Consider the following 11,945-nt stretch of genomic DNA (forward strand, 5'->3'; position numbering starts at 1 on the left):
TCAGACCTGAATTTGCATTCCCATTAGCAAAGTGTACTCTAATGTTCAAAGAGGCCAGTGGTAAATTGATTGTTGATTGTTTCTTATTGTATTTATTACTTTAAAAATATTCTTTTATATTAAGCACTATTGGAATCCATCCCCAAAGTTGGCTGCCTCAAGTTTTATTTTGTACAGTTTTACAAACAATGTTGCATTTGCTGGAGGACTGATGGGCTACTTTTTCCAGTCCTGCCAAAGTACATTTCAAAGACAACACAATTTGTTTATTGTACATCTATGTGAGGTCGGAGCAAGGCAAAGCTTTTATCTTCCAGTTATACATGACATGTTGTTTGTAATCAGAGAATTACCGAAAATAAAAATGGAGACACTTAGGGGCATATTTATACTCTGTTTGCGTCAAATTTGTGTCAAAAAGTTTGGCACTAATTCAGCGCAAAACTTACACCATATTTATACTATGACACCAGACCCCGCGAACATCAAACTTCCTCAGTGTGCATCATTTTCTGGATGCAGGAAACCACCTTGCATTAATGACATGCAAGGTAGGCGTTCCCGTCCCAAAAATGACTTTAAGGCCTGTGCGCCTTATTTATACTCCTGCGTTATTTTGACGCACAGGAGGGGGCGGGCCATAAAAAACGGCACCCAGCCTGGGTGAGGGCAGGCGTTAAGGGACCTGTGGGCTTTTAGTGCCATTTTAGTGGCATGGGGGGCTTAACTTGGGCCCCCTACATGCTACTGTGCCCAATGGCCATGCCCAGACAGGAGTAATTTCAATGGGGGTTGTGCATCAAAAAAAGGCGCAAGTCCGGTTAGAGCTAGAATTTTTTACTCTGACGTGACTTGCACAATTTTTTGACGCACTACCCCAATTTTTCCCTACGCCGGCGCTGCCTGGTTAGAGTAATTTTGTTTTCCTCTGACCAGCCTGCAGCTCCGGCTAACGTCAATCCATAAATAAGGCGCCCACCTGGTGCGTTGGAATGGCGTTAGCCGACGGTAAATTTTTTGATGCAAACCAGCACCGGCGCTGGCTTGCGTCAAAAAGTATAAATATGGGCCTTAGTTTAGTCATTGTTGTTATGCTAATAATATTGAATGTATTGTTTACGTTTGTACTTATTGAAGTTTTCTATTTCTTTCAGTAGTGTTACTTTCTGTGATGTCATCAGTCAAAGGCTATATGACATCACTTCCTGTAATACACCTAACGTTGTATGAAGTAATTTCCTGTGGTGTTGAAGTGCATGTGATCTCAGTTCCGCTAACTAACTTTTTAGTGAGTTGACTTCCATGAATCTATTTAGATGAAAATAATATTGGCAACATTTCTGCAATGAAATTGCATTACTTGAAGTAGTGGTAGATGCCCCCGCCTCACATAATACTGCCACTTTGCACTGGGAGTTAACTTGCAGTGTCTTAAGGACATTTCACTTTTCTACATTCATACCACGGTTTTCAATAACAGTCTTGAAAGATGGCCTGGAAATGGGATAGTGCGTAGTGACTCCCCTCTTCCTGATTTACAGGTGGCACAAGAACACAGAAATGGACATAGTGGAAATATACTGATTTTTAGTAGATTCCCTGCTACTGCTCAGCTTAAATTAGGCCTTTAAAATTGAGACAATTGAGACAATGCACAAAGATTTCTATGCAGTAGTTCCACAAAAGTAAGTCACAGCTACACATATATTAATCTTTGTGAAACATGCCCCAAATACGTGTTGAAGACATGGTACTTCCTAACACTTGAAATCCAAATCCATGTACATCTCATTATTGAAATCAGTATTTGTTTTTGCTTTCTCCAAAAAAGACATTGTTTAGGTGTATGCTTACCAAGCAGCGACTCATTAGTTTAAATATTTTACAAATGGAGAAACGTGGGCTGCACAATTATTGTGAAGGCGATTTTCATAACATCATTTAAGTTTCTTCTTCACTCACATTTTTAGGTTACGCACTAATGTATGTATACTATTGCTGGTGTTCCATATTCCAGTAAAGCTCTTTGCTATTATAGATGTTTTAAATTACCAACTGTTTTGCCCAGGCCATTTTCATTCTTCTTCTATTTTGCCCACAACTGTATAAGAATGGACTTGCGGATCTGTGTTGTTTTCATGCTGTAAACTATTGGGTTCAGTGCAGGTGGTATGACAAGGAAGACCCCACCCATCATGACAAGTATAAGAGGTGAATCATTTTGCCCATACCTGTGGGCTAATGTCAAACCAATCAGTGGGATATAAAATAGAAGAACAACACATAGGTGGCTCACACAAGTGTTCAGTCCCTTCAAGATTTCTGCTTGCCTTGCTCTGCTCTTGAGAGTCTTTAGAATCATCACATAAGAAAGAAGAATAAAAAGTAAGTCTAAAGGGTATGTGGAGAGCACTACAGCCAGGCCATATTTATTGTTTATGGTGGTATCTGCACAAGCGAGCTTCATCACATCTGGGTTGTAGCAGAAGGCATGGGAGAGAGCATCATTGCCACAGTAGGGAAGCCGGTTTAACAAAACAGTTGTGGGTAACATGAGGAGTACCCCTCTGATTACAGCAACCAGCCCAATTTTTGAAATGATTGGGTGCAATATTGAGTTATATCTCAGAGGGTTACATATAGCAACATAGCGGTCAAATGCCATGGCCACTAAAATGGCAGATTCCGTTGTGCACAGTGTCTGTATGCAGGACAGCTGAGTGAAGCAAGCATAGATTTGTATTCTTCTGTAGTCAAACCAGAACACGCTGAGCACTGTTGGTAAAGTAGAAAGAGCCAGGCTCAGATCTGTGGCTGCAAGCATAGACAGTAATAAGTACATGGGTTCTTTGAGATTGTTGTCCATTCTTATGATAAGCACAATTGAGCCATTTCCCATAATAGACAGAAGATACACAAGGCACAGTGCAAGAGAAATGTAGTTCTTTGCAGCGTCTGCTCCTGGAAAGCCCATCAGAAGAAAGGATGTAAGAGCAATACTGCTTTTGTTGGAAGACGACATGATGGTCTTGGTTACAAATTAAGAATGATCTATGATTTAAAGGGTTTAAAAGTATAGTTAGTCAAAGAAATCTGTAGTTTTTATCAGTATATAAACACATTAACAATGCAAAGACAATGTGTTTGAACCAGGAATGCTCTGGAACGTCCAATACATGTCAGATTTTCAGGATGATCAATGACTGTGTATTTAAGCTCAAGCTGCATTCATTATATGCAAATATGTCTAATGTGAACATCCTGAGAATCTGGTATGTACTTAACCACTTTTGGAACTTCTAGGTCCTCACCACTTCCAGAACGTCTGCATTATGTCTGTTTCAGTTTTCTTTACACAAGTGGTATCATCAGCAAAGATTTATATGGCAATGTAGACAGCCTATTTCAAACAGTCACGGATGTTAGAACCATTACATAAGGAATAAGCTGTTGACATAACCTAACATTATCAGTTTGCCATTTTAAATATATTTTTTGACAAATAGTATGAATCTGTCATGTTCTTGGAATCAGAGTGTCCTTATCAGTACTGTAATTTTTTAAAAGATAGTGGGGATGAGACAAAAACAAACAGATGGACAGATAAACAGGTCAGTAGATAGAGAGAAAATGCTTACATTTTATTTTACACCTTGGTGGAATCCACTGGTTGTATCCAGACATCAGTGACAAGTGGCCGAGCAGATGTTATACATTTCAAAAACAATGAATTTAGGGGCATATGTAAGAGCCCCTAGTCCCACTCCAACGCCACATTAGCATCATTTTGTGATGATAATGTGGTGTTAAAAGGCCAAAAACGCCACATAATATTTACAAAGTGTCTCAATGCATGCACTGCACCACTTTGTAACCCTTTGCGCTACATTATGCCTGTGCCAGGCATAATGTATGCAAAGCGGGCGTTGCACTGTTAGGGCGGGCAAAAAATGGCGTAAGGAAATCAAAGTGTTTTTTTCGACACTTTTAACGCCTGCTCAAAGCAGGCATTCAAAGGAGGCTCCCATTGGTTACAATGGGCCTCTGGGTGCTTTGCAGGATAGCCCCAACATTTTGGGTGCTAATCCTGCAAAGCACCAGACTAACATAAAAACTTTTCACGCTAGTCCCCTAACTACTGCCATAGTGAGCTGTATTTAAAATACAACACACACATGGTGGCGTCAGGTAGGGGGGCGCTAACGGGCACAAGAATACTGCATACGCCCCTTAATATTAATGATTCAGAATTAGCATGTAGGCCTAAAAAAAAATAGTGCTTTAAGCTGCAAAGGAGAAAAATTACATTCAAGATAGCCACATGTATTTAGATTGAATAGCTGAAGCTGCACTTATTTTTTACTGACAACCTACCTAGTACTAGAATGTGAAATGTAATGTTTCATGAACTTCAGATAGACATTTGTTTCAGTAAAATGTATTAACTTCAGTAAACCGCTACAGGTAAGCTTGAAAATGTTTTTGATTAAACAAAAAGTATTGTAGAACAATGAATAAGGACCTTGTAAATTAGTGAGGTAATGTAGAAGCCTAAATATGAAATGCAGACTCTTGAAGAAAATGAATGGTCACAACTAGCTGCAAATATATGCAGTCTATTGGAAAACAATGTTTACCTTCCTAACAGACAATACAAGCTTTTGATTAAATGAACAAGAGTAGATATTTAGAAGATTAGAGTGTTCTCATAGGCAAAATGTATTTCTCTGAAAAAATGATTGAAACATACAATGTGAAAAATACAGACACAATGATAAGAGATGATTGTGGTTACTTAATGTTGCCACTTGCATTATTGCATCCTACAAAAGAGATGATGGAATATTACGTTTTCAAAAAAACTCAGAAAATGATTGGATGACTGAAAACCGAAGAAGAAACATGTTGCAAAAGCTTAAACTTGTACTGTCTCTAAAATTGTGTGTTCCTAGAGTAGATTAAATCACCCACACTCACTCATTGCCACTTTCCCTGCCCAAGCCTATACTTCCCATGCTGACACTCTACTAACCATTCTCAAAACTGTCTTTATGGAGAGTTCTGCTTTGAGCCACACTGATATTTGAATTTGAAGCTTTATTCTTAGATCTCTTTTTATAGAAGTCTTTATGACACATTATCCTGTTGCGCATTCCCTTTTAACCATCCTTATATTTAGAAAAGGGATTCTTACAATTATGGAATGCGTTTTATACATTTGCTTATGAAATATGGATTGGTTTCTTTGATTAATGATTTTCTGATGTATTTTGACAAAATTAATACTGACAATAAAGATGAGCATATAAAGAGACTTATCAGTAAAGCTTTAAAATGTTCATCAAACTCTCATTATTGTCTAAGAATAAGATTGAGAACTGATTATTAAATAATATACAGTTTCTGGCTAATCTCATCTAACATCAAAGATCCACTTGGCATAGCAGCTGATTTGTCACCTGATGAGTTCAATAAACTTTTTTCTAAACTGGTAATTGTGAACGGATGTACCAGAGCTAAGGAAAAAATATATAAACCAAACCTCTCACCCCAACAATGGGATTTGTTACTACTAGCACACAGAGATTAGTGATTTTAAGGAACCAACCTTCATGACTGGAATGGAGTCTGGGTTATAGGACATCAATGAATACTTGATGGAAACTCTCAATAATTCCGGCAAAGAGGTCGCACCGTAGGCTCCGGCCACCCTGTCGGGAGTTTGGCGGATGGGCTTTTCTGTCCGCCAAACTCGAAATAGGGCCCTATGTGTTAAATGTTCCACTGACCTCCAAAATACCTACTAAATTTATATTGAGATGATAGAAGAGACGATTGAGAAAAGTTACAGAAGGGTTCCAAGTTTATATTTTATTTGGAATGATTGAAACCAGAACTTGTGTTGGTAGATTCGTCCATCATTTTCTCCATATAGGTCAATTAATATGTTGTTGCCACTAAAGTGTTATAGGTAGTAGCAGCCAATGTTTATTTTCCTAGATTGTGAAGACCATGTCATTACAAACCTATAACCTCTCATCAATAGGTTATCTTCACAGTCAAGCGCCCCACTAATCATGTAAACAGCTTTTAATGTTAGTTCAGTTGTCTTCAGGCCAGTTCTCTAAAACATAAATTGCTTTTTGGTCAAATTATTGTCCTGTTTGAAGATTTCAAGCCATTCCATCTCAGAAATATCCAATGCTATCATTTTTAGGACATTGTCAACTAAAGCTATCGTTCACCCACCCGCTTTCTGTTCCACGACTGAGCCATACATGGGTAATATTGAAGCTACTTTTTCTTCTAGAATTGGTCATAATAGTAAAGGGTGTTGGAAGAGTTTCATGCAAGAAGTGTCAACACTTAGGGCCTCATTCTAACATTGGCGGGCGGCGGTCGCCGCCTGCCTGGCGGGAACCGCCAGATGGCCGCTCCGCGGTCGAAAGACCGCTGGGGCCATTCTGACTTTCCTGCTGGGCCGGCAGGCGCTAGCCAAAATAGCGCTCGCTAGCCCAGCGGGAAAGCGGCCTGCAACACTGAAGCCAGCTCCGAATGGAGCCGGCAGTGTTGCAGATGTGCGACGGGTGCAGTAGCACCCGTCGCGCTTTTCACTGTCTGCTAGGCAGACAGTGAAAAGCTTAATGGGGCCCTGTTAGGGGACCCCTGCACTGCCCATGCCAGTGGCATGGGCAGTGCAGGGGGCCCCAGGACACCCGTTCCCGCCATCCTGTTCCTGGCGGTGAAAACCGCCAGAAACAGGCTGGCGGGAAGGGGGTCGGAATCCCCAGGGCGGTGCTGCTTGCAGCGCCGCCATGGAGGATTGGGCCAACCGGGGTTAATCCGGCGGGAAACCGATGGACTTGGTTTTCTGACCGCGGCGGTAGAATGGCCTAGGAAGCACCGCCAGCCTGTTAGCGGTGCCAGGGTTGGAATGAGGCCCTTAATGTCCTGATCCTGAGTAGATTGCCCTGAGAAACCAGGCCAGTATAAAATGTTAATACTGATTGCTGGGTTTGTACCAAGAAAATGAAACCTAAAATGCCTTTCAGTTGTGCAGGTAACCTCCATTTTGCGTGGGGCATCATTTATATTGTATGTGATCTTGAGTGCTGCTGAAACACACAACAAAAGCGAAGGGTTGCGTTAGTAGGGTAACTGTGCACTTTTTATTAAGATGGTTTGCTGACCCTTCTCTCAGGGCTAGTTAAAACGTTCTGTGCCTCTAAACTGTGAATTGGCTGTCACCTGTGGTATGCTTCCACATAACCTGATATGGGACTAGTAGGCTGCCTTCCATTACAGCTCGCTAAACAGTCTCTGCTAGAATTGGGTAGCCACTTTGTACATCTGTTAGGGGAATAACAAAACATGTGGAGCAACTCCCATAGGATTGAAATGCAAACCCTTTACACACAGAAAATATAATGGGCCTGATTCTAACTTTGGAGGATGGTGTTAAACCGTCCCAAAAGTGGCGGATATACCACCTACCGTATTACGAGTTCCATAGGATATAATGGACTCGTAATACGGTAGGTGGTATATCCGCCACTTTTGGGACGGTTTAACACCGTCCTCCAAAGTTAGAATCAGGCCCAATGTCTTCATTTCTGGACAATCCAGAATGCCCAAAATTGACTTGGGTTTGCACCAGAGCCCTTTTACAGAAGGAAAACCATGATTGTTTGGATGGAGGAAGGCAAGGCATGGGAAGGGGGTATTTAGGACACACAAACATTCAACTCATTGCTCCATGAATCAGGATCCATTTCCCATCCATCAAGAAGAGTCTTTTTCCACCACACCAGCCCAAATAACATTTTGACACAGTGTGCTGAACTCTTTGATAAAGGAAGAAAACGTACCATCAGCTCTAGGGTCAGAAAGTGTTCTCTTTTTAGCAAACTTCTTAAATGATTTAACAGACAGAAATGTTTGATGTGGTAGGAGAAGATGGAAGCACATCTTGTGAAAGGTAGACTCATATTCACACCCGCTTTGAAGCACCACCATACAAGAAAAAGACTATAGGAGGTACATCCTTCTCTGTTCAAATGGCCAAACTATGGAATTCATTACACCCAAATATGAGATCTATGGATAACTATCTTGTCTTCAGAAGACTACTCAGAAGTTGCCTCTTCCCTTCATAACCACCAAATCTGAACAGCAATGGACTGCATATGCCTGTGTTGGTAAACTTTTATATTCTGATTGTGTGTATATATCTAGGTATGTGTATTTCTTTAAGAAAAATGTGCAAGTACTATTTCATAATAATAAAATATGTACATAATCTTTAAGCCGGTTTAACAAATGTATATTTATTCACGGTTAAATGCATGTGTGTGTGGGTGTGTGTGTGTGTATACATCTGCATATATGTACATACAAGTATGTATACAATGTATGTGTATACATCTATGTATAGATATAGATATATATATATATATTTATGTGTGTATATTATTCTATGCTTAACATTTTCATAGGTCATCACATAGTTCCTAGATAAATTGTTAGATTAGATACTTATGAATCCCTACTTTAATTTTAGCTATCACAATGAACAAATGTTATCCTCACTGTTTATTCAGCAAGCACTTCGCTGTGGCAAATTGAGGAAAGATAAAATAATGCTAGAAAAGTACACAAATACATTAACCTCAATATTGATATATCTTGGAACTCTGTGCTTATACAACACACCTTTAAATCTCAAAATATTATATCCATTATTATATACCTTACACATATATTCCCTTTCTGTGTATCCACATATCTATTTCCTTTTCACTTTAGTCCTACTGTACAAGAGGCAAAAAAATATTTTACAAATAATAATTACAAACAAATTCTCTCTCGTAAGCTTTACTCTGTCTCCCCATCACCTCTTTACCTCTATCAATCGTTCCTTCATCCCCACTCTCTGACTCATCCCAAACCCATTCTACTACTATGATCTCCAAAATAACCCTGCCTAAGCTCTTCCCTCCTCTACTGCTCCTGACTTACCCCAAGTTTCAGTTTACTAATATAATCTCCCAAACACCCCTACTATATTCTCCCTTACTTATATCACTTTTGACTCATCCAAAACCCCTTCTACTACTATGATCTCCCTAACCCCGTTCTACAGACTCTTCCCTCCTCCATCTCTCCTTTACTCATCCCAAGCCTCATCCTATGACTATAAGATCCTAATTAACACTTCTGGTTTCTTCCCTTCTCCATCACCCCAGTATACTATTCAAACCTACTAACAAACTCAAATATCCTTCTGCTCAAATCAACTCATGCTGAAACTAATACTGTATTCATATTTCTCTATACTAATCCATCACTAATCCTTTTGAGTTCCGGAGTAGCTTGGTACTCTCAGGAAAGCACTTCAATGCCTCGACAGGGGTAGTAAGAGCTATATAAATACAATTACAATTACAATTAATTAAGCAATAATGCCCTTAAAAAGGTCCCCTGGGGAAAGGGCTGATGCACTGGAAAACTAAGTGATCAAAGTGCCAGATGAAATGCAGGATGCAATAAGTCAGCTGTTTCCACATTTCTAGAACACTCTTGGGTCAATTAGTATGAAGTGTGTTAGGGTAGTCATTTTCATTTCATGACTCCTTACACATATATATTGTTTACATGCAGAAATATTCTTACCATATTAGCCAGCATGAGGTTAGAGATGCTGTGTTGTACCACTTCTATGCAATGGGTTCCAGTATTGATAGGACCTACTAGTAAAAATGCTGCATACTATTTTGTGTCTCCTCTTCCATCCATCCTCTAAGTTTGTGGAACACTTACAGTCTGTGTTACTGCCATCATTGTGATGCTGCACTTTGTCTTCTGGCTATTTTCTAAGTGACATCCCACCTTTCACAGCCACCAATCATAGCACACATAATTCTTCATAATACCGCAGTCTACCCTAAGGCAATCTCGATTTGAAAATGCCAAACACATCTCTCTGATCCTACAAGTCTTTCTGTGCATAGTGTTGAATGCTTCTTCTGCAACAGTCATAGAAGGGGTGTATGTTGTCACCAGGCAAGGTATCATTGTGTTTCTTTCTTCACCTGCATTGACAATTTAAGTTCACATCACCCATGTTGCATAGGTAAAGACCTGAAGGCACATGCCTAGTCTTCTGTAGCCATGTATCTTAACTACATATGAGTGTGTATCTCAGTACATGTTATTTTGAAAATATTTGATATTGATATTGTGCCTGGAAATGTAAGAATCATATATACCCCCTGCCAACTTGGCTACTACAGGTGTGAGGCAGTAGATAACCTGCAAATAAATGGAGTGTTTATAGTACCTGTTCTTGGAAATGTGTGCCATATAAGCAGGGATCGTAATGAAACGTGTAATCTATGGCACTTATTTCATTTGAGAAGTTGACTATGTTATAGACGTTTGCCATCACTTTTTGCATTTTGGGGCCTTGTTTGTGGACTTTTATGAGGCCACGTACAAAGGGCAGGGGTGGCTCTTTCACAATGTTGGAGGGGCATCGCCCCACTGGCTGAACCAGCAGCTGTAAAATAACACAATATGGCCCTCATTATGACATTGGCTGTAAATCCTACTTTCCGCCATGCTGACTGTCGGCAACATACCGCCGCAGCAGCGGATATCTGTGTACATATTATGACACACACATACCAATCCGTCACTATACAGACACACACACAAGTCCGCCAGGTCAGTGATAAACTGGCAGTTGCAAAACCCACACCGTTACGCCAACAGAACAACGCCCACAACATTATAACCCACGAATCACCACAGCGGACATTCAATGGTGGTAAACCATTGGCGGTACATACCGCTGCGCTCACAATGGACACCCACAAACAAAACAACACCACATTGATCAATTCAAACAACACACACCTGGCACCCATACACACACCACACCCACACCAATATAAAACACACACACACATTACTCAAAACCCCTTACGACTACAAACAATTGCCAACAGAGAGAGACAGCAAGAGCACTCACACAACCAGAGCCACATACCACCATCACCCATACACCACCCACGCACTTTACATCACACACCCCAACTCATCACCCTACACACCCTCACCCACACCACTCACACTAAACCCATGGCACCACAACAACACACCAGATTTTCTGAGGAGGAGCTAAGGGTCGTGATGGAGGAAATCATCGGGATAGAGCCACAGTTATTTGGATCGCAGGTGAGCAGATATCCATTGCTAGGAAGATGGAGCTATGGCGGAGAATTGTGGACAGGGTCAATGCCTTTGGGCAGCAGCCAGGAACTAGGGATGAAATCAGGAAGAGATGGAACGACCTACAGGGAAGGTACGTTCCATTGCAGCAAGACACCAGCTCACAGTACAGAGGACTGGCGGTGGACCCCCACTTCCTGCCCCACATGGGAGGAGCAAATCTTGGCAATCATGCATCCTGAGGGCCTGGCAGGAGTAAAAGGAGGACTGGACTCTGGCAAATCAACTCTTTACTAGTTTCACCCCCCTACCTGCATGCCATCACATACCCCGACCCCACCCTCACTCCTATCACTCTACCACCTCCCATATACCCCTCCATCACAACCCACTCATCCCAATGCCAGGCCAAGCATATACCACAATTAATGGACACCACTCACAGACCTGCATGGACACCTATCACTAAAGCATCCACACTACAGACAATCAGCTAGCCCACCAAGTAATAACTCACACACGGAAAAGCTGCCAGGGCAATAGCAACCATAGAGGGCAACACACCCATGCACAATATGTCACGCACAGAAACAATAACACTGCATTTACATCCCCACAGGTATCCCAGCCAATGTCACCGGAGAAGAGGTTCCAGCAACATCCAGTCCCCCCACAGAAGAGGCCCACAGTGATGACAGCAGCTCTGGTCGTCT

At 41.1% G+C, this 11,945-nt stretch overlaps 1 protein-coding gene across 1 annotated transcript; it reads right to left on the reverse strand.

The window, feature by feature from the left end:
• Positions 1-888: 888 nt before the first annotated feature.
• Positions 889-3,022, reverse strand: LOC138249433 (olfactory receptor 51G2-like). Its single transcript, XM_069203391.1, has 2 exons — positions 2,103-3,022; positions 889-937 (listed from the first exon to the last, which is right to left on the reverse strand). The coding sequence occupies exons 1-2, from the start codon at positions 3,020-3,022 to the stop codon at positions 889-891; spliced, it is 969 nt and encodes a 322-aa protein (XP_069059492.1).
• Between the last annotated feature and the right edge of the window lie 8,923 nt (positions 3,023-11,945).

Source organism: Pleurodeles waltl, chromosome 8 (assembly GCF_031143425.1).
Source record: "Pleurodeles waltl isolate 20211129_DDA chromosome 8, aPleWal1.hap1.20221129, whole genome shotgun sequence".
NCBI lineage: Eukaryota > Metazoa > Chordata > Amphibia > Caudata > Salamandridae > Pleurodeles > Pleurodeles waltl.

What these genes read in the sequence shown, in the direction of transcription:
- LOC138249433 (XM_069203391.1), bottom strand. Translation starts at nt 3,022, where the DNA reads ATGTCGTCTTCCAACAAAAGCAGTATTGCTCTTACATCCTTTCTTCTG. An exon ending in CGCAAGTCCATTCTTATACA is followed by an intron (nt 938 to 2,102) that starts GTTGTGGGCAAA and finishes CCGGAGCTGCAG; the next exon opens with GCTGGTCAGAGGAAAACAAA.